Source organism: Eurosta solidaginis, chromosome 5 (assembly GCF_040869045.1).
Source record: "Eurosta solidaginis isolate ZX-2024a chromosome 5, ASM4086904v1, whole genome shotgun sequence".
In the NCBI taxonomy this organism is placed as follows: domain Eukaryota; kingdom Metazoa; phylum Arthropoda; class Insecta; order Diptera; family Tephritidae; genus Eurosta; species Eurosta solidaginis.
In genome coordinates, this window is record NC_090323.1 from 60,668,920 (window position 1) to 60,691,163 (window position 22,244).

Below are 22,244 nucleotides of genomic sequence, written 5' to 3' on the forward strand. Positions count from 1 at the left end.
AGAAAGGATTCCTTCCATGCCGTCGGGAAAATTGCATACTTTAAAGATAGGTTGAACAGATCAGTAAGAGGTTTGTAGATGAATTCTGCACATTTTTTAAGAAAGCATGTGGGAATTAAGTCAGGGCCGTATGTAAAAGATTCTTTTAGGGTCTTTAAGTACAATAAAACATCTCCAGGTAATACGTGTGGAACAGGGATTGAATTACATGACTGTAGTTCATAAGGATATTTCCCAGGTGGCAAAGCAATATCGCCGGAATAATTAGATTTGAAAAATAGAGCGAAGAAATTCTAATAATTTTCTTCTTAATTTTACAGACGTAAGCTTTATAGCACTTTTTATCAAGTTCAAAATACTTACATATGACGCAAAATAGCATAACGAACGTAATCGGAATGTAAGCCAGTCTTCTTATATAATTTGAAGTAACGATCTGATCCACGTCCGCATTATGTTGAGGCCAAGTTATTTTAGAAAGTTCTTCATTCAATTTTTTGAAATTGGCTCTCGAAAAATCAAAACGACTGGTATAAACACCTGATTTAGTTATGCATCCATAAAGGTTGCCCATGATTTAAGAAACTATGGTGTAATGAAGCCCTAGGTACCTTTGGTATCGTTTGCTGTAACCATCTCTTGCATCTAACACATCGACCGGAGTTGGCACATCTTCAATATGTAATAGATGTATCCGAAGGATGCAGAAAATCCAATCTCTTGATCCAGGGTAGGTCCCAAATTCATTGTAGGAGGACAGGTCGCTGTCTAGTTGCAAGAAGCTCCTATGAGGTTTAAGCTTCAGGGTGGGACTATGAAGTTATGTTCAGATAACTGGCCGTCACTCCGGTGCGTTAGAGTACAAGATTTCTTTTGAATGTAGTTACTGGAGTTCTTCTTAGAGTATCTTTTGGGGTTCTTGACTTTACTAGCGCTTAAACTATCTATTTTTAGGCAATACTTACCAAAAACTTTTAATTTCGTTCTACAAAGAAAAGAAACTCATTTAATTTCACATAAAATTTGTAACATTTTCTTTATTTATGTAATTATTGAACGTTTGATTAAAATTCTTATTATTTGTTTGCTTGGCTTGTTGATAAGAGTTTTATTAAACCGATTTGCTTTTATTTTGTTATATTGTTGTCCTTATGATGCCTAAATATTTTTGAATGCTTTGCATATATCTACTTTTAAGATTTATAATAGTTTAAGTTTAAAAATAAAGAAAAGAATTAAAAACACAAATAGTTCATTTATGGATGCATGACTTTTCGCTTTCGAAATAAAAAACAAATAATAATTGTGTGGTAGTTGCGGTAAATAGTTTAGGAACAAAAGTAGTCAATTTCGCAATGCACTGCGCTCTACATAGCAGAGAGTAAAGATAATTTGATTTAATCACTAACAATCATAACTCATAATAATAGTTAAATAAAAAAACAAAAAACTAAAAAAACAATTCACAAGTAATAATTTTTTTGTTGTGCATGTGTGGAACATTATGATTTTATTTATTTAATTAGAGAGATTTGCTCATATTAAAAATCCAAACAAATATTACTAAGCTTTCAAAGTGCGCCTTAAACATTCCACACAATTAAGATTAAACAAGGCGAATTCAGTACCGGTGTTGTTATCCCAACAGCTGATTGCTTCTTCTTGATAATTTTCCATACAACTCCTTGTACTTTATTATGTCAGTTAATCGAGTCAATGAACATTTTCTTTTGAATTGACATTCTTCTGTGCGGCGAATTGGTTGAATTCGCTTTGCCACCACCTGGTATGGATTCGCCTTGATATAGTGCCTTGTACTTTAATATGTCAGTTAATCGAAATCAATTAAAATTTTCTTTTGACTTGACATTCTTCTGTGCGACGAATTGGTTGAATTCGCTTTGCCACCACCTGGTATGGATTCGCCTTGGGATTAAACAACATACAGAGTGTATGTACCTAAAAAGTGAATAAAAATGGAATAGCAACAAGAAGGCAATTCTTAGCCCCGGTTTTTCAGTACAAGTTCAACTCAGCTTGTCAGTTAAACTACGCTTAAAATTATTCTGCAGTTTTTCAGTCCACTTCAACTGAAGTTTAAGCTGAGCTTAAGCGGCCGATCTGGAAGAGTTAAACTCTAATTAATCTATCGGTAATTTGCGTTCGTTCGAAATGTCGTCGAATATACCCAACAAGCATTTAGGCTTGAGTACGTTTAGAGCTCATGTTGATAACTAAGCATACTTTTAAAATCTCGAGTTTCGAAACAGTGGCTCAACTCGAGAATCATAGCGTACTCAGCAAAAGAGGGAATTTTTAATAAAGCAAAAAATTTAATTCCCATCTTGTGGTTCTCTAACTGGACCCAAATTTAAGATTCTATATTACCGTATTTTCACGAAACTAAAATGAAATATATATAATTTAAAAAATAAATAAATGTGAGGCGCGATAACCTCCGAAGAGATTATAGGCCGAGATCCCCTCCAATTTGCGTCGTGCTCCTTTTAATTTTTCCAACAAAATGGCGGGACGGGGCCTACTTGTTTTATTCCGACTCCGAAAAAACAACTCCACGCAAATGAGTTTTCACTGAGAGCTTTTGATGGCAGAAATACACTCGGAGTGCTTGCCAAACATCCCGCTTAGAAAAATTTTGTACTAATTGAAAAACCTTGTTTTTAGAACTTTGATGTTGCTTTGCCCGTGTCGTGAACCCATGATCTTCGGTGTGGTAGACCGAGCACGCTACCATCACACCACGGCGGCCACCTATATAATTTATTTTTGATTAATTACAATTCATTATGCTATCAACCAGGCGTTTATTTCTCCAATAAACAACTGTTGGATTTGGTGGTACCACCTTGGAGATTGTTTTCAACTCCACCTCGATACGATATGCAATGTAGGATATCAACTGTATAAATGTGTTGAATATTCATTTGAGAACTGTACATTTCTCAAAATCTCCCGAAATTAGGATAATAACTGGAAAATAATAATGACGTTGGAGATCAACTCGAAAACGTTTAATTTTACAAAATTTCTCGAAGCTTGGATAGTGGTTGGAGAATGAAATTGAATATCAACTCAAGAACTATCTGGTTTAAGAATAATTAAATAATGATATTGGATATCACTTCCGGAACTAGATATATATTTCGCTGGAGAACTTTTTTTCATGTTTGTTGGGTAAACAAAATCCAGCTGTTGCTGTATCTCCAAATTATCTAGATATTAAAAAAACCAATCTTGCCGCACAAAAAAGCATACCCCAAAGACGGCCTTAAACTATGACTAGAGTTTAAGCAAACTTAGTTTAAGCTTAGCTTAACCAAACCGGGCCTTAGGGATCAATTACAAAGCGAACAGCGGGGCATTCATATGGCTGATTGGGCATCTGCCTTTACACCAGTATGAAGTATGAATGTTGGAGATTCGAGTTCAATACTCAGCTCCCGAGAAGCTAGCTGATTAAAAAGTGAAATTCAGAAACATGACCTAGTAACCATCGCCGTTTGTAAACTTTGAAAAGAAACGAACATAGTGGATATGTGATAACTTCAGCATAGACGTCAAAATAACAAAAATAATCGATCACCTGATTTTTATAGTGACTATCGTGGCCTTATCCTATATCTTTCTATCACCCGCTGTGAACACTGATTCAGATCCCGATAAATATTTAGCATGCAAGTGCAACAACGTTGTGAACCGGATATTCATCTGGATCAATTTCAGATCCACAGGGTTACTCTGCTTTGTCCAACAGTGACAGCTGATATCGTAGCACTTGCTTCCCGCGTTCCAATGGACAGTGGGCCAGATCCCGATGAAAATTTAACATGCAAATGCAATAACAAATTGATCCATATGGATCACATTGTTGTTGTATTTATATGTCACATTTCATCTGGATCCCTGTTCATTAGAACGCGAGGACAGACACATGCACTAGCTTGCCCGATATTCACCACCTTTATTTAACCCCATACCCCATAGATTTTTACTTTAAGGCCCGGTTTTTCAGTAGTTGGTTAAGCTAAGCTTAAACTAAGTTTGCTTAAACTCAGATCAAATTTAAACTCCAGTTAAACTACTGAGCAGTTTTTCAGTCACAGTTTACGGCCGCCTTTGGGGTAGGCTTTTTTTGCGGCAACACTGTTTTTTTATTATCTATATAATTTGAGAAGCTGGATTTTGTTTACCCAACAAATATGGAAAAAATATTTCTCCAGTTCCATGCTCTAATTATATCATAAACCCAATAGTTATCAAGTTGCTATCCAAGTTCATTCTACAATTACTATCCAACCGTTGAGAAATTTTGTAAAGTGTATAGTTCTCAAGTTTGACCTCCAACGTCATTCCCAAATTATTTTCCGACCTTTGAGAGATTTTGAGAAATACACAGCTTTCAAATACATATCCAACACATTTCTCCAGATTATATCCTACTTTGGATATCGAGTTCAGGTGTGGAAAGAAATCTTCCCCGAGGTAGTATCGCCTAAGCCAACAGCTCTTTTTGTGAGAAATAAACAAGTGGTTGATAGCAGTAAAGAAGCGCCATTAATTAAAAATAAGTTATTCATATCTTATTTTATTTTCGTAAAAGTACTGTAGCATTGTAATCTTACATTTGAGTCTAGTGAGAGAACCACACATAAATAAAAGTTGGGAACTATATTTTTTTTCAACTTAAGTAATAGCATTTTTTTTTGCTTTATAAAATTTTCCTTTTTTGCTCAGAACGTTATGATTCTCAAGTTGAGTCACTGTTTCGAAACAACTTTTGAGATTTTAGGAGTATGCCTTGTTATCAACATGCAATGTAGTGGTACTTAAGCCAAAATGCGTGTTGGGTATATTCGACGCCATTGCCAACGAACGCAAATAACTGATAGGTTAACTAGAGTTTAACCCTGTCAGATCGGCCGCTTAAGCTCAGCTTAAACTTCAGTTAAAATAGACTGAAAAACTGCAGAATATGTTTAAGCGTAGTTTAACTGACAAACTGCATTGAACTTGTACTGAAAAACGAGGCCTAAGACTGACAGAAAATTATTAAGACCGTAAAATAATTGCATTATATTTTTTTTTAAACTATGCCAGAAGAACGATATATTTTTGACTTGCGTATCTACATCAAAATATGAAAAATACAAAAATCACAGCAAAAAGTACAATTTTTATTTGCACATCATAGCTTCTGACAGAAGTAAAATCATTGATATCAGCCTACGGACGATTGTTTGTGGGTTAAAAACGCGTCTTTGGACGTGTTTTCACCGCGGATCTCTAGCTTTTTACGTGCAAAATCCCATCTAATTTTATATAGAAAATGTATCGCATTTGTGGCATGCTTTAAATTAGTCCAAGCTATTTGTATAAGCGGATTTGTATAAACGCTTTGGCCACGTTGTTTCGCTTTGATGATTTGCCAGCGTTATATGATAAAAACTAAACGTCTTGCCCCTTTTTTCGCATTGAAGCTAACGGAGTTGATGCAAATCCGACTTAAATATTTCCACTTTGCTTATAAGGGTGGTCCAAAAAGTAGGATAAGACCAAATATCAAATAAAATAACATAGTGAACAAGTTATGTTCATTTTTGACGTCGAAAAATTTTGAGCCGAAATTTGTCTATAGTAAATTTGAATGTAAACAAGTCCCAGAAGTGTTTAACATCCCCTTCATAGCAAAAATACAATAAAGTTCACTTTCGAAGTTCGAAATTGTGGCGACCGGCGTGGTCTGGAGGTTCTCGCCTACCACACCGAATGCCCTGGGATCAAGTCTCAGGAAAAACAATACGAAAGTACTTTAGAAAAAATTTTGTAAGCAAGGTAGCTATCGGCAGCGGTTTGGCAGACACTTCGAGCGTATTTTACACAGCTACACAACAAAGTTGGCGGAAATTATAGTTTTTTTCCGAACTTCGAAAGCTAAAAAAATCTGTTTCATTATTTGTTTGAGTTTGGAGAGATACGAGAGATGGAGAGAAGATCGGAGGTAGATAAAGAAAGAAGAAAGGACAGGAAGAAACCGATAGGACGGGATTTGAAAGGGAAGAGCGAAGGAAAGAGGTAGATAAAAAGGCGAAAATATATATATATATAAAATGTTTATAGGGACAAGAAAGATAAAGAAAGTTATAACAATTTTGCTTAGCTATGTTAAGAATCGCAGGCCTTTTTTAAAGTATTCACTATAAAATAGTAAATAATTGTTGTAATAATTACTTACATACTATGTACGTACTTGTACACATATAATAATATAATTAATAATAGAAATTGGCAATTTATGCACACACATTTATATATAAACTACTACATATATTTAAGTACTATTGAGCCTTGATTGAATATTTATGTAGGTGAAGGTATGTACGGATCATATTTAATAATAGGAATTGTATTTTGACGCACAATGGGATATTTTGAGAAAAAACAAATTCAAGCTGCATTTGATGATTGAGAAATATTTGTCAATATATAGTAATTCGAATGGCTATGGGTATACAATTTCTTTTCCTTCTTTTGCTTTTTCTAATTGCTTACTTTGAATTTGTGTCAGAAGGTGACTATATTAGGCGCATTTAAATAAATGAGTAAATTTATCGGAAACTTATTTAAGAATCTCATTTATTTTCATAATAAAAGATGAAAAATCTTTGTAGCGCAGCTTATTTGAATGATGCCCACTATTAATTTAATAAAGAAAGGTATAGAGCATCATGTGAAAAAATAAGTGGCGGGCACAATAAAACTTATTGTACAGAACCACCAAATTGATGCAGAATTGACATCAAGAGGGGTATCAAAAGACGCGTTTTGGATCCAGGAACGCAAATCCGAAAGCGGAGGTCGAAAATGATGGGTCTACCAAGAGATATTTGCAAAAGAAATTGAAAATTTGTATTTGGTTGTTGTAATTTTGATGAGTTTGTCGTACCCACAAATAAAAAATTGTGAACATAAGTGTTTTGCGCGGATATTGTTTGGGTCTCCAAACCGGTGTTGGACCCACCCAGGGTAATTTTTTATAAGGGCAGCCGAAGGCCTTCGGGGAGCAACCTTACCGCTGCAACAACAACAACAAGGCCGCGAATGCAGAAAGGTATTCTGCGCAAAAATACTATGGATCCCACTCCGGTTTCGGAGCACTCCGGGTTCATTTTGCGGGTTTTCGTAAATATTTTTTTAACAAGCTAACACACACCTCTTTCGATATTTTTGGACGCGTATTAGCAGTGTCATGTTGTCATATAGAACTACCCTCTCATGTTAAATTTAAACAAAAAATAGAAGTTAAATTGCGGTTTGTGGTAAAAATTAATAAACAACGGGATCCGTGTGTGTTTAATGTTGCAACAGTTGCGGGTTGTTCCATTGAGTGGATCGTGGTATGAAGATGGATAGCTCATTAAAGTTTCTGGTTGTAGTGCAAATGAAAATTTAGTGAATTGTGTCCGACTGTGCGCGCAACAAACTGAAGATATTAGGGAGATAGCTGCTTACTTTGGGGAACAAAAATATGCTGTTTTGACTTGGTATTGCCGCATTGAAATACATAAATAAACAAATAATATCTACATAATTGCTTTTTGCAGCTTAAATTTAGTTTATCATAACCATATTACAAATAAAAAAATATGAAACCGTAAATTAGTTTTTGGGTTTACACTTGAGCTTTTATCGTTACCGGCATACTCAGATTTGTGTTTAAGAACTAAAATCTGCAAAATGTTCCACTGTGCGGCCGTGTCGTTGGAGGTGATTATGATACATACAGTAAGTGATAATGACAGTGTTAAATACTTATGGTGCTATAAAGTGTGTGCTAATAATGGCTGACATATATATACACAGAGATAAGTACGCCCGCTTGTGGTGATGATTAACTGTAGTCATAATTGTAAAATTTTTGTTTCTGTTGTTGCTACTGCTGCTGACTTAGTTTTAATTTTATACCTGCTTGATTCTTTTTGCCACTAATCAACGGCGGAGTCATGCACTCAGTGTGATGTCTTTGAGATCATTTGTTCTTTACTATCTTTATTATTATCACTTTCAATATCACCAAACTGCGATAATTCGTCTTCGACGACGACAGTCATATTGGATATGCCTCGCGTATTTGTGCCTTCATCATCAACAAACATATCCACATCTATATTTGTATTAATATCACGTTCAAATTCGTTTAATTCACTGTCGTTGGCTTGCTCTGCTACAACAACATCATTAAATGGTAACCAGTTGTCTAATGCTTGCAAATCCAAATGTTGTTGTTGGTCTATTTGTTCACCCGTTACATCGATAAGTCGAGCACGTAAGCGCTTCGAAATATCTTCAAGTTCATTGTACTTCTGTTTTACAGCTTGTCCAAGATTTACATTGATTGTATTTCCAAATTGTTCAATAACATTTTCAATTGAATCATAGCCACCTGCAGTAGCGCCTTGTGCTGCCGCTTTTTCTTCGAGCTGTTTGAACAACCCGATTGTTTCTGTTGCTCCATCTTGTGCTCGTTGTGTTGCTCTTTGCTCTTGTGTCGGATGCTGTGATATACGTTGTGCAAGATATCTAACATACCAGCCATCCATGGGTTTGGCATTCAAATACAATTGTCCATTTATGCGTCCATTAAAGTCGATCACATTGAAAATTCCACCAATATGCATGCCACGCAAGAAAACACTCAAATCCAACGAGGTAAAACCAAGTATGGCATCGTCGCATGGTTTGGGTAGCAAACGTGCGGTGCAAGTAGCGGATACGTTGCCATTTCCATTGGCTGGCGGCACATTTGCCTTTTTCCATAGTTTCAAAATGAAATTTTGATTGGGCTGAAAGGAAACATAAGAGAGCTTTAGTATGATAGTTAGTTGGAAAAAAATGTTTAAGCAAAGTAAAAGAATATATAACTACTGTGTAACTACTCTCGAACAAATCCTGTGCTAGTCCCAAGCCAAACTAGAGTTTTAACTGAAGTAGTCCCGACCAGAAAAAGCTCCTGTAGCAAGCCGCCAATTTAGCCACTACTACATCTAGGTTGGGCTGAACTACTTCCGTTCCCGAAGTCCACGAACTAGAACAGTGTCAAATCAGAATTTAGTTGGTTGGTGACAGTGTTGCCAGGCCGGAGAGAACAGGACCAAGTAGCGCAATAGATGCTATTTTGAGACACTTTCACCAGGATCCAGTTACACTATAAGAAAATTACGGTGCATCGTTAGACATCACTGAGGCAGTCACGGTACATCGATCGGTCACATCAATAAAAAAGTGAAATTTTAAGAAACCGCCATTCCAAATCAGTACTCTACGGATTCCTGTATGATCACCAGAAGAATTAGACCGGACTACAAACAAAAAAAACATAGAATTTACTAAAGTTGTCTAGGAAAGAAATATTCAGAATGGCAGCCACAATTGCAGGACAGTAGGCATTTCGCCCACACGCAGAAACAATGGGAGCCCCCTGCAGTGACATTTGCAGGAGGTCAGCCAAGAAGGTTGTAAGAAACCAATTCCCTTTGCGAATATCCAGCCCTGGGATAGCTCCAATACTCAGTAATGCAAAATGGTATTTATTAGACTACTTTGAGAGTACTTCACAATAACACTTATACTTCACAACTATCTGCGTATTTAAATCAAACTGATTACTGACTACTCAGCTTGCGCTGCTTTAATACTCTCCGTTGCTTCACTCGCATACCCCTACCAAGGTCTAGGCGTTTCTCCATCTAGAACTGCTGTATCGTCCGCTTGGTAATTGAGCTATATATATGCGGGTGTATGTGTGAGTAACAACTTCGGCTGATGACTACATCTGTGTGTGAGTTATCTCTTCGTTACCTTTTATGTACTCATGGAACTCATGGAAAAGTTTCTGTCCTCCAGCGAAACAGCACAATTGAAAAAAGTCCTAGCAAGGGGAAACATAGTCCAGGGACTAATCAAGAAGGAGAACGGGGAATGGTCACGTAATAGTGAGGAATCCCTTGAGGTGCTTCTCGACACACATTTCCCATCGGGAGACGGTTTAGAAGAGCCAGCAGACATCACTCACACTTCGATCACGGAGCTAGTAGTGCGGGGCTTGGTGACCGATACCAAGATCGAATGGGCAGTGAAAACGTTTTCTAAGTTTAAATCGCCGGGCCCATACGGTATATTCCCGGCCATGCTACAAGTTTCAAGTATGGCGGTCGTGGAATGGCTTAAAATAATATTCGATGGGCGCATAAGGCTGAATCATGTACCGCACTCTTGGAGAACTGCTCGTGTAGCTTTCCTACCAAAGGTGGGGAAGATCGGTCACGTGTATCCCAAAGACTATAGACCCATTAGCTTAACATCATTTCTGCTCAAAACCTTTGAGAGGCTGATAGATGTGTACATAAAGTCCAACGTGGATGAAAAGCTGCTCTCCACAACACAGCATGCGTATACCAAAGGCAAGTCGGTAGACACCGCATTGCATAGGGTGGTAATAAGTATAGAGAAATCCCCGGAATATAAGGAGTATGCTCTAGGAGTTGTTGTTGTTGTTGTTGTTGTAGCGATTAGGTTACTCCCCGAAGGCTTTGGGGAGTGTTATCGATGTGATGGTCCTTTGTCGGATACAGATGCGATACGCTTCGGTAACACAGCACCATTAAGGTGCTGGCCCGACCATCTCGGGAACGATTTATATGGCCACATTAAACCTTCAGGCCATCCCTCCCTCCCCACCATTCCATGAGGAGCTTGGGGTCGCCAGAGCCTCGTCTGTTAGTGAAACGGGATTCGCCGCTCGAAGGTGAGGTTGACAATTAGGTTGGAGAAGCTATATATTGCGCTACACAACCCCTTGAATCCCATGCTCTAGGAGTCTTCTTGGACATTGCCGGGGCTTTCAATAATGTTTCAAAATGGGCGATTGTGGATGGTCTTAATTACATTAAAGTACATCCTGCCTTAATCAGATGGATCGGCTGCATGTTAAATTGCAGAAAGATTACATAAGAATGGGGATTGTACGAGGCCACGAAATCAGTGGACAGGGGCACGCCGCAGGGAGGGGTGCTATCACCTCTGCTGTGGACGCTGGTCATCAACCAACTGCTCAGGCGATTCGATGAGGGACCCGTAAAACTTACGGCTTACGCAGATGACGTTGCAATTGTCATAAGTGGAAAGTGCCTTCCAACAATTAGTTCTTTGATGTATCGGGCGCTTCGGGATATTCATACATGCGCATCTAATATCGGGTCGAAAGTCAATGCAGAGAAGACGGATATGGTCTTATTTACAAAGAGGTACAAGGTCCCAAATTGGACCAGGCCTAAGTTAGGAGGGGTGACCTTACAGGAGAAACCTTGCACAAAATATCTAGGAATCATCCTAGACAGTAAGCTGTCATGAAAACTCAACGTGGAGGAGAGGGTTAAGAAGGCCTGAACAGCACTCTATGCATGTAAAAGAATGCTGGAGTGTACGTGGGGCTTATCGCCCTCTCTTTCTCATTGGGTTTTTACAGCGATTGTAAGCCCTATTCTATACTATGGAGTTCTTGTTTGGTGGAAAGCCACACAAAAAACAACATACCTCAAAAAATTAGAGGGGGTATGCAGACTATCGATGCTTAGCATTACGGGAGCCCTGAAAACAACCCCGACGGCTGCACTGTATGCCATTCTGCACATTCCACTTGTAGACCTGGTAGCAAAGAACATAGCATTAACAACCGCAACCAGGCTCGGTGCCTCGGGGCAGCTTGAGCGCCGACCATATGGTAATAGTAGTATAGCGTCATCAATCACAAGACGAACAGACTACATGATTTCCTATCTGCACAATAGAGGTGGACGGTTGGCGCAAGGGTGCGCAAATGGCGGACGAGGCGATACATGTGTACACCGATGGTTCCAAAGTAGTGGAAGGAGTAGGGTCTGCGGTATACTGCGCTGATCCGGAAATAAGCAGATCCTACAGGCTGCCGGATTACTCTAGCGTTTTCTAAGCGGAAATATTAGCCGTAACCAAAGCAATAGAAACCCTGTAAGAGAATAGCTTAAGCTGCAACCGTGTCAACTTTTATATTGACAGTCAAGCAGCAATTAAGGCAATAATCTCGCATAGCACAGCATCTAAATGCGTGTTAGAGTGTAAGCAGTCTCTGGAGAGAATCGGGACAGGGAGAAGCATACATCTATATTGGGTCCCAGGGCATATGGAAATAGATGGGAATGAAAAAGCGGACGAACTAGCTAAAAAGGGCACATCCCTTGAGGCTTGCTCCGTACACGTCCCAATTAGACTGGGCGAGATTAAGCGAGGGCGAGAGGTGCACATGCTCGACCAAGCGGGAAAGGCGTGGGTTCAAGCGCGGGGCTGTAAAGTGTCGAAGATTATGTGTAGGTCTTACAACCTTAGACTAACAATGTTGCCTCTATCATTAAAAAGAGAGGACTGTAGACTCATGACGGGTACTCTGACTAGACACTGCCTTCTGGCGTCACATGCCTTTACATTAGGCTTGGTCAGTGATAGCAGATGTAGGAAGTGCAAGTTGGAGGAGGAAACGATCGAGCACGTTCTGTACTAGTGCCCTGCACTTGCCAGGCTAAGACTCCAGCTATTAGGAGTGATACAGCTGTCAGATCTAGAAGCAGCAAGTGGCTTAAGTCCTAGGAAGCTTCTAGTATTTGCCAAGAGGACGGAGTTATTTTATAACATAGGTCTTACTTTTTGATAGGGTTTTTCAGTTTTGTTGTTAAAACAAACTTCTGGTAACACTACGGACTAAATCAGTCTATGTGAGGTACTCATGGGCAGGCCAGTTCAACCTAACCTGCCTGTTATGTATGTGTGTAAATGATGATTGATGTGTTCATTTATATACGAGTGGCTGCTTCAAGTTTTTTATTGTTGCGTGATTATTTATTTAGTATCAGCTTAGTGATGCTAATATTCCTCACAGTATTTAAAAAAATAAAAATGTAGGTAGATACTGACTTTCGAAGTTCGAAATTACACATGTAATATATTTTTTTATTGTGTTTTAAAAACTAAAATACTAAAAACTCAAGTGTGATGTGCCCTCTTTTCTAACTTTGAGTTGATGTTTTTTTTCTTTTCAAGTTTATAAAACTAAAATAAGGGGTAATATAGCAGATCTTCGAAAAAACAAAAGCGGTAAATTTCAAACAAAAAGAACTTGCATGTTGCTGCGCTGAATCTGAATCCGGGTCAGCCTTAACCTAAAAAAAAACCTCAATCTCCCGTTTTTTCCGTTTTTCGAAGTTAGAGCCGAACTAACTCTGATGGCGGACAAAAATACATGGGGACTCGGTTTTGCGTTTGTATAAGCAGCTTTTAATTTCTATATCTGCTTTTGATTGCCGACAAAGTGACTGTGTCTGTGTAATCTAATGAATATCATGGTCGCTAAGTTTTGCTGATTAATGTAGCACTCTAAGAGCACTTGCAGATCTCTGCAACAAAAAGCAATAAGCCGTCTCTATTAGTCTGCCACGCCAGGCCTAAGTTCTAGCATTTGACGACAAGGCTTCACTAAAATGAATTTTGCCCTGCAGTGGAATGGTGCTATCCACCAAGGTTGTCTGCGCAACTTTTTCCGCAGAACAGACACTTAACTTTATGTTCCTAATTGACTTCAAAAAACATGCATGTCTTACAAATGTTTCTACAAAACCTCATAACTGATAAAATGAAACTAAAAGAGCTTGGTTAAAAAACTTACATTTTCCAAATATTCAGAGTCCACAGTAACCCAAAAGCGTTGTGCCCATCGTGGATTGGTTGATCGTTCCACAACATCTGTGGCATACACTTTGCCCTCATGTGAATTGTAGAGCCCGCTACTGCCCGAACACATATCCGCTTGGAATGTAACATAAGTTGTTGGCGCCTCACCGGGCGGAAAACGTTTCGATGCTAACCTTTTAGTTGCATTCTTTCCACTCTTTCCTTTAGGAATAGCATTTTCCGGCAAAGAAGCCGCACATTCAATATTCAATTCAAATTGGAATGTGCGTTCTGATAAACGTACCACGGACCCAGCAGTCACAGCCTCGTAGGCATTTCCTGAAGCTGGTATTGTTGTTACCATTGATGAATTAGCCTCTGTTGTATTATTAGCTGATCGAGTTTGTTGCAGTGCCTGCTGCAACATTTGCATTAAATCTGCTGTACGTTGAATACTTTTCGGTTTTTGTTGTTCCGGTGCATTGATAGTATTTTGTATGTCTTCAGATGGCATACGTATATCTTGCCCGGGCCTGGAACAAGCACCGCTAAACATATCGGAGTCTAGAGGCGCCAAATCGCGTACTGCTTTAAGATAATTTATTTGCGATTCGCTACCAATTGCTAGGAGGCATTTCATTTCACCAATTTTTTCTCTCGCCTCATTTATGATAGGAACCCAGTCGTCGATGGCAATAACAGGCAGCTGAAAATTAAATTTATAAGAGGTTATTTATATTTTAAGTAAATGGTGTCGGATGAGGAAGTAAACAAATTCTAAGACCTGCCAATGTATATAAGATGCTATGATGTAAAATATATCGTCCGTCCCAACAAAAACTATCACATTTCAAACTTCCCTAGAAGCCCAACACGTTTCGTTATTCGCTCGGAAAACTACCACAATTTGTTATTCTGGTCGAAAAATAACCCATTATTTTCTTTGCATGGCAAATTTTCGCAATTCAATCGTTTAAGCCTTATATAAACGAAATGTCCCACGCGAAAAACTGAGACTTGCTTGACTTCTACGCGAATAACGTACTGTGATACTTTTCCACGCGAGTAATGAACTGTGTTGCTCTTCTGACAGTATATTCCTTTCGTTTTCCTGCATTTTTATCTGCTCTTTCTTCTCTTTAATTTGAGTACCGTAAACCAGACACCCGATGAGCTGGGCTAGCGTGGATCGCCGTTTGACGTTGCAGGAGTGAATGAGGTCCTTGCACGCACGAAAATCGTCAAAGCTTGCATCTCTAAGCATTGTTTTATCAAGACTATGAACAGGTGGATGTGATTCCACAATTGATTAATAGCGAGAGAACGCAAGGAGTTGTAGCATTTCTCAACGTTTATGTGCGTACCTTTTCTGCGACCATACGGTTTGCCATCATATCATTACTGAACGCAACAAAAAATTTCTTCAATGGGAATGAGACAACGCCAACGAGCTGCAGCTCCTCTTCCTCTGCAAGATTTGCGTTACCATTGGTGCTCGTAGCATTCCTACAAGGTCGTTGCCAAATTTTCAACTTCAACTGATTACGTTTACAACAATTTAAAAAATTGGCATCTCGAATTATAGCAAATTGCTGCAAAATGAATATGAAGTATTTTAAAATAAAAATTTCATCGATAGAATTATACGATTTACCTCTTGGTAGAAGAGTTTGTGTAAGCTCTCAGTTACTGATGCTGCTGGTTCGGTTTTCCAAAAGCGCTCACACACCAAATGATATTCACTATTCGAACATAACGGCATATTACGAACCTCATAAGCATAAATGATTCCAGTTAAAAGGCGAATTTTTAGTGTTGCTGAATTAAAGTGGCTGCTTGTATCCACATCAATATTGTTATTATCACCTGGATTGGCGGAATTAGCTAGAATTCAAGTGAGAGGACGAGAGAGAGAAAATGTAAAATGAAAGTTAGATAATATTTTGACTCATTGAGTTGACTCATTCCCGTTCAGCGGTATGCAAATTATAAAATGTTCACCGTCCAGTCCATTAAAATTTGATTGCGCCGATATAAAGCACCTTTCTTATATAGTCTTGCATCCTAAGGGAAGTACAGCTTAAAAAATTTAAGTGAAGATCTCTAGGAAGGTGGCATGTCTCAGTTTTCTTCCGCACAGTTAGTTGAACGGGATTTTCATGTCGATGTCAGATCCGTGTAACTAAGTGCGGAACAGCGCTTAGTACACTGAATAAATATTGGTAGTAATTGGGTCTCATGTACAAAAATGAGGCATTAGCTCATACTCGAATTTTTAATTTCTTTGGTTGTGTTACAAGAGCAAAGTACTAACCCTAACTCAAAATATTGATACGCATGAGGCTCAATGTCTCAAAAATCGCCAAATGCACCTGGAGTGCTCTTGTGAAAGGAAAAATTATGGACGGAGTAGTGATCAGGTGCTTTACTCATAGCAAGAGCATTTGCCTCTAACCCCAAGTAGATCTTTTGAAGTCGTACTTGAAATTTGTTCAATGTTGTTGTTGTATTTAAGATCGTTCCACTATCTCGTAAAAAGTTAACACAGACTCAAAGAATTTATTAAGTTTCTAAAATCCCACATTTATTCAAACTAGAGCAATCTACACAGACGTACGGCGGTCGCCGTGGTGTTATGATAGCGTGCTCTGCCTACCGCACCGAAGATCCTGGGTTGACGCCCCGGTCAAAGCAACATCAAAATTTTAGAAACAAGTTTTTTCAATTAGAAAAAAATGTTTCTAACCCTGGTCGCCCCTCGGCAGTTTGGCAAGCACTCCGAGTGGATTTCTGCCATGTAAAGCTCTCAGTGAAAACTCATCTGCCTTGCAGATGCGGTTCGGAGTCGGCATAAAACATGTAGGTCCCGTCCCACCAATTTGTAGGAAAAATTAAAAGGAGCACGATGCAAATAGGAAGAGAAGCTCGGCCTACAGTTATTTATTTATTAAAAGAGATAAACGAAAGCAAAGACGTAAGCACACTGATCCACTGGCATTGATATGTGGTATCAACTCGAAGGAGAATGGCATCCTTCATGAGGTTGCCGGATCACTATAGCGTCGGTTGTCGTATAGTACATAGGATTTACTCATGCAGTCAATCTGTGACACTGCCCGAAGAACGGTTTTGCGCTTCAGGGAAAAAGGCTTAGTGAAGCACAATCCAAGAAGTGGCCGCCCAAACGGATCCGCAGACGCCCAGCTGGAGAATATTGATCTATCCCTTATTAGGAAAAACCGATCCGTGGTATAAAAATAAAAGTTCCAAAACGTACGAACAAATAAACGTAAAGTTGATTTCCCATGCACGTAAGCTCTGTAAGACCGAATTGGCAAACAAAAATGTTTGTGTGATTATGGACGACGAAACATATTGGAACATTGACCTGAGAACGTTAATAGGTACCCAGTTCTATTGCTTGCAGTCTGAGGAGGGTATTCCAAATTCGGAAAAAACCATCCAGATAGAAGTTTGGCAGACAGTGCAGTTGAAGAGGTTGGCTGGTTTTGCAAGCAATTTGTGAATGCGGGCATAAATCTTCGCGTACTTTACGATGGGAACCATCAACGTAGAGATTTACGTGAAAGAGTGCCTTCAAAAATGTCTTCTGCTTGGCTCCAGCACATAACGGGCGTGGTACATTATGTTAGGAAAAACTTGAATTGACCCAACGTACCCGATTTCCGTCCAATCAAGAGATATTGAGCTCCGATTAAGGCAAAATTTTGAAAATAGAGAAACCAACAAAAGCCGTTACAGCAGTAAAAAAAATGTGGCGAAGAGCATCGCACAAAGTGGACAAACCCGTTGTACAAAAGTCAATATCGGGTTTCTCCAGAAAAGTTCGGTGTTGCAGACAGCGACGAATAAATAAATATAAATATTATAAAAATATGTATGTCTGTATTTCTACAAAAGTCTAAACAATGTAGCTTTTAGCATTTTATGGGCATTTTTTTATTTCTGAATTGTTTGTACCAGTCCTTACAGTCATCAATCAATTCGAACGACACATGATTCCTTCTCCGACTGTTAGCAGCAATGTGGTTAGATCGACCTTCAAAGACCAAACAATTTACAGATAAGCTATGGAGCACACATGTCACTAGATTGATCTGATCGGCTTTGCCCCGGGCCACATATTGAAAAGTTGGTCATTATCGGGAAATAAGATTAACTCTGCACAATGAAGGCATAAGGGGATGTAAGAAATGCGTGAGTATACAATTGGAGTTTTCAACACTTTCCATTCGCATTTTTTCCACGAGTTAGGAACGCATTTAAAAAGGGATCAATTGACACTTCGCAGGTTAGTAGAATAAGGGTAAGGCAAAGTTAGAAGAATAAGGAGAGGGGCAGACGGAGAGCAAGGAGGAAGAGAAATGTGATGGGGAAGGAAGTGGAGACCAGTATAAGGGAAAAGTGAGAGGAAAAACAAGTAAGGAAGTCTAAGTTCGGGTTAACCGAACATTGCATACTCAGCTGAGAGCTTTGGAGACAAAATAATGGAAAATCAGCATGTAGCAAAATGAACCTAGGGTAACCCTGGAATGTGTTTGTAGGACATGGGTATCAAATAGAAGGTATTAAAAAGTATTTTATAAGGGAGTGGACGCCTTTTCGATAAATCGCCATAAAGGTGAACGATATGGGTATCAAATTAAAGGTGTTAATGAGGGTTTTAAAAGGGAGTGACCCTTAGTTGTATATGTGAAGGCGCTTTCGAGATATCGACCAAAATGTGGACCAGAGTGACCCAGAGCATCATCTGTCGGGTACCGCTAATTTATTTATATATGTAATACCACGAACAGCATTCCTAAATTACCTAAAGTGAGTTCAGATAAGTACGTGAACTAAGTTTAGTAAAGATATATCGATTTTTGCTCAAGTTATCGTGTTAACGGCCAAGAGGAAGGACAGACGGTCGACTGTGTGTAAAAACTGAGCGTGGCTTCAACCGATTTCGCACATTTTCACAGAAAACAGTTACCGGCATAGAAGCTATGCCCTTAACAAATTTCACATGGATTGGTAAATTTTTGTTCGACTTATGGCATTAAAAGTATTCTAGACAAATTAAATGAAAAAGGGCAGGAGCCACGCCCATTTTGAAATATTATTTTATTTTTGTATTTTGTTGCACCATATCATTACTGGAGTTGAATGTTGACATAATTTACTTATATACTGTAAAGATATTCAATTTTTTGTTAAAATTTGACTTTTTTCGATTTTTTTATACAGCATACATATAGTAAGAGGAGGTAAGCTTCCTGCAAAATTTCATCATGATATCTTCAACGACTGCCAAATTACAGCTTGCAAAACTTTTAAATCACCTTCTTTTAAAAGTGGGCGATGCCACGCCCATTGTCCACAATTTTGCAAATTTTTTATTCTGCGGCATAAGGTCAACCCACCTACCAAGTTTCATCGATTTATCCGTCTTTTGTGATGAATTATCGCACTTTTTCCGTTTTTCGAAATTTTCGATATCGAAAAACCATTTCAAATAGCGATCTAAGAGGAGTGTCCAGGAACTTACATACCAAATTTCAGTAAGATACCTCAAAATTTACTCAAGTTATCGTGTTTACGGATTACCGTTATGCAAACAAAATTAATGTACTCTGTGAGCTCTGCTCAGCTGAGTATAATAATGAAAGAGCAAGACAAAAAGAGGGAGGGGGATGGGAGGCAGAATGCGTAGGTTGAGGATGACGAAAAGAAGAGAGAAGAAGGTAGAGAACAATAAGATTAAGGATACTAAAAAGGATCCCTTTCCGAAATAAGAGTCGAAAAGAAATATAGTGAGGTAAGGAGAAAGGTAGGGGGAGTGGAAAGGGCGACGGCGGAAAGAACGAGAGGGTGGCGGACTGACGTCGAAAGGATGGAAAGAGAACAAAGCAGAGGTCTAATGAAAGGGAGAGGAAGAAGAAAACGAAGGCAACGATGAGAGTAAGATCTTGAGTAAAGCTACAGCGAAAAGTGAAAGGCAGTTGAAGACAGATCGGCAGACTCCGCAGTTAAGGGAAGTAGTTTACATGGTAAACAAGAAAAACTTTTCTGCCGCAGCCCAGACTACATCAATTATCGATTTACTCATGCCATTGAAAACTACTGTCAGGCAAAGATAAGTAGATGTGATAGAAACAAATGGGTATAAAAATACTGTAACGAATGTTAGCAGCACTGAGCGATGCTATCGTCTATAAGCGATGCTAACCAGTGACGTGAATGCACATCAATAATTCATCATTATGTATCTACATAAACGAATAAATAGTTGCGTCTACACATATGTACGTATACGAACATCTGAGCGGCAATGCACAAATACATGCATATATCTTATCTGAGTTGTCACAAGAGAGAGCAATAATTTGTGCACGTAGTTGTGGCTGGCGATTTTGTAGCCGAAACAACTAGTAACTTCTGGAAATCGAAGAGCCTAGAAGTATGCAGCGTAAACTATAAAAGCGGCGCCAGCGAGTAAGAAGTAATTCAGTTTGATTTGAATTGTCAAGCAGTTACGAGTAAGACGATATCTAGCGAGCAAGAGCACTATTATTTTGAAAGTCAGTTTCCTTTAAGCTATCAGTTTGGTTATTAAGCTATTCGTTGTACAGTTGGAGTGTTATTGTGATGTACTTTAATAAAGGCCATTTTGCATTACTACAAATTGGAGTTATTTATTCAACAGTTTAGTGATTCGAACTTAGCAGAGGATTGCAAATAAGAGGATTTGCAAGTAAATTCGTTACAATTGGTGTCAGAAGTGGGATTGTTGAATAAATTCCGGAGGACAACAAGGACATGGCAAAGTTCAGTGAATTGAAGATCCAGCAACTAAAGAAGGAGTTGGAGAGCCGTGGATTGAATACAAGCGGCGTTAAACTTGAACTTCAGGCACGGCTACGAGAGGCAATGGAAGCGGAAGGAATTGATGTGGAAGAGTATGACTTTCATCTTGATGGCGAGGAAGTAACAAAAATTGAAGAGAAAAACGAAACATCGCAGACGGTTACCAGCACAGACTTGAACATGATATTGGCTGCAATATCTGCACAAACATCGACTGTAGCATCAATGTCGTCACAAATGTCGTCACAACTGGAAGAGCAGAAGACATATATGGCATCACAACTGGAAGAACAAAAAACGTATATGTCATCTCAACTGGAAGAACAGAAAACGTATATGTCATCTCAACTGGAATCACAGGAGACACGTATTACATCCAAGATGGAAACTCAACTGGCAGAGCAGAAGACATATATGGCATCCCAACTGGAATCACAGGAGGCACGTATTTCAGAAATGACGTCGCAAGTGTCATCTCAACTGGAAGACCAAAAGACATATATGGCATCTCAATTGGAAGCGCAAGAGGCACGTATGTCTGAAATTTCGGCAGAAATTTTGGAACAGGTATCATCAAAACTGGAAGCGCAGGATGCAAAAATGGCTCAATTTCAGGCAGAAGTAGATGATTTAAAAGGTCGTATGGAGCAGTTACAACTAAATCGCCCAGCTGTTTCAGCGAGTAATCCAAAGGTAAAGACACCATCCTTTGACGGTTCTGTTCCTTTTCAGGTCTTTAAGCTACAGTTTGAGAAGACCGCAGCAGTGAACCAATGGAATGCTGAAGATAAAGTTGCAGCTCTGTTCGTGGCACTGAAAGGGCCTGCCGCGGAAATCTTACAGACCATCCCAGAGTACGAGCGGAACCATTACGAAACATTGATGAGCGCTTTAGAGAGACGTTACGGAAGCGAGCATAGGAAACAGATATTCCAAATTGAGTTGCAAAACCGCTACCAAAAAGCAAATGAGACATTGCAGGAGTTTGCTTCAGATATTGAAAGATTGGCTCATCTTGCAAATGCGGACGCACCCGTGGAATACACTGAAAGGGTAAAGATTCAGAGCTTTATAAATGGCATACGGGACGTCGAAACAAAGCGAGCTACATACGCAAACCCAAAGCCAACATTCGCAGAAACGGTGTCACAAGCTCTGATTCAGGAAACAGCGTCGCTATTGTGTAAGCCAGTTTTCAAAGCACGCCGTGTGGAAGTAGAAAGGCCAGAGTGGGTAGAAACAATTTTGGAAGCACTGAAGGGATCTCAACAGAAGAATGCCGGAGTTATTAAATGTCTCAAGTGCGGCAACCCAGGTCACATTGCACGTCATTGCGATCTTGGTCCTAATAGTTCCAACAATGTGGGTGGCCGTAAACGCAAAGCTGGAGGAGATGAGCAAGAGCGAGTAAGAGGTAGAGAGCTAGATCCAGCTATTGAATGCCCTGTGATATCTGTGTCGCAAATTGGAAGGAAATCAAGCAGTCTTACCGTCAGAGGGAATGTGGATGGCAAAGAACGAATACTGACTGTAGATACGGGCGCATCTCATTCCTTGATCCGATCTGACTTGGTCAACAGGAGAGTAAAACCGTTACCTGG

At 39.2% G+C, this 22,244-nt stretch overlaps 1 protein-coding gene across 13 annotated transcripts in view; it reads right to left on the minus strand.

Annotated features, from left to right (window-relative positions):
* Positions 1-1,005: 1,005 nt before the first annotated feature.
* LOC137251956 (uncharacterized) overlaps positions 1,006-22,244 on the minus strand; it is a 79,273-nt gene continuing 58,034 nt past the window's right edge. For 12 of the 13 annotated variants that reach the window (XM_067787023.1, XM_067787024.1, XM_067787017.1 and 9 more), the window contains 4 exons: positions 15,428-15,657; positions 15,138-15,365; positions 13,769-14,479; positions 1,006-8,861 (listed from right to left, as the gene is read on the minus strand). In XM_067787023.1, coding sequence (XP_067643124.1) covers positions 8,028-8,861; positions 13,769-14,479; positions 15,138-15,365; positions 15,428-15,657 — 2,003 coding nt within the window. In that variant the 3' untranslated portion in view covers positions 1,006-8,027. The remainder of the gene's footprint in view (positions 8,862-13,768; positions 14,480-15,137; positions 15,366-15,427; positions 15,658-22,244) is intronic. The other variant, XM_067787025.1, reaches the window with a different exon arrangement.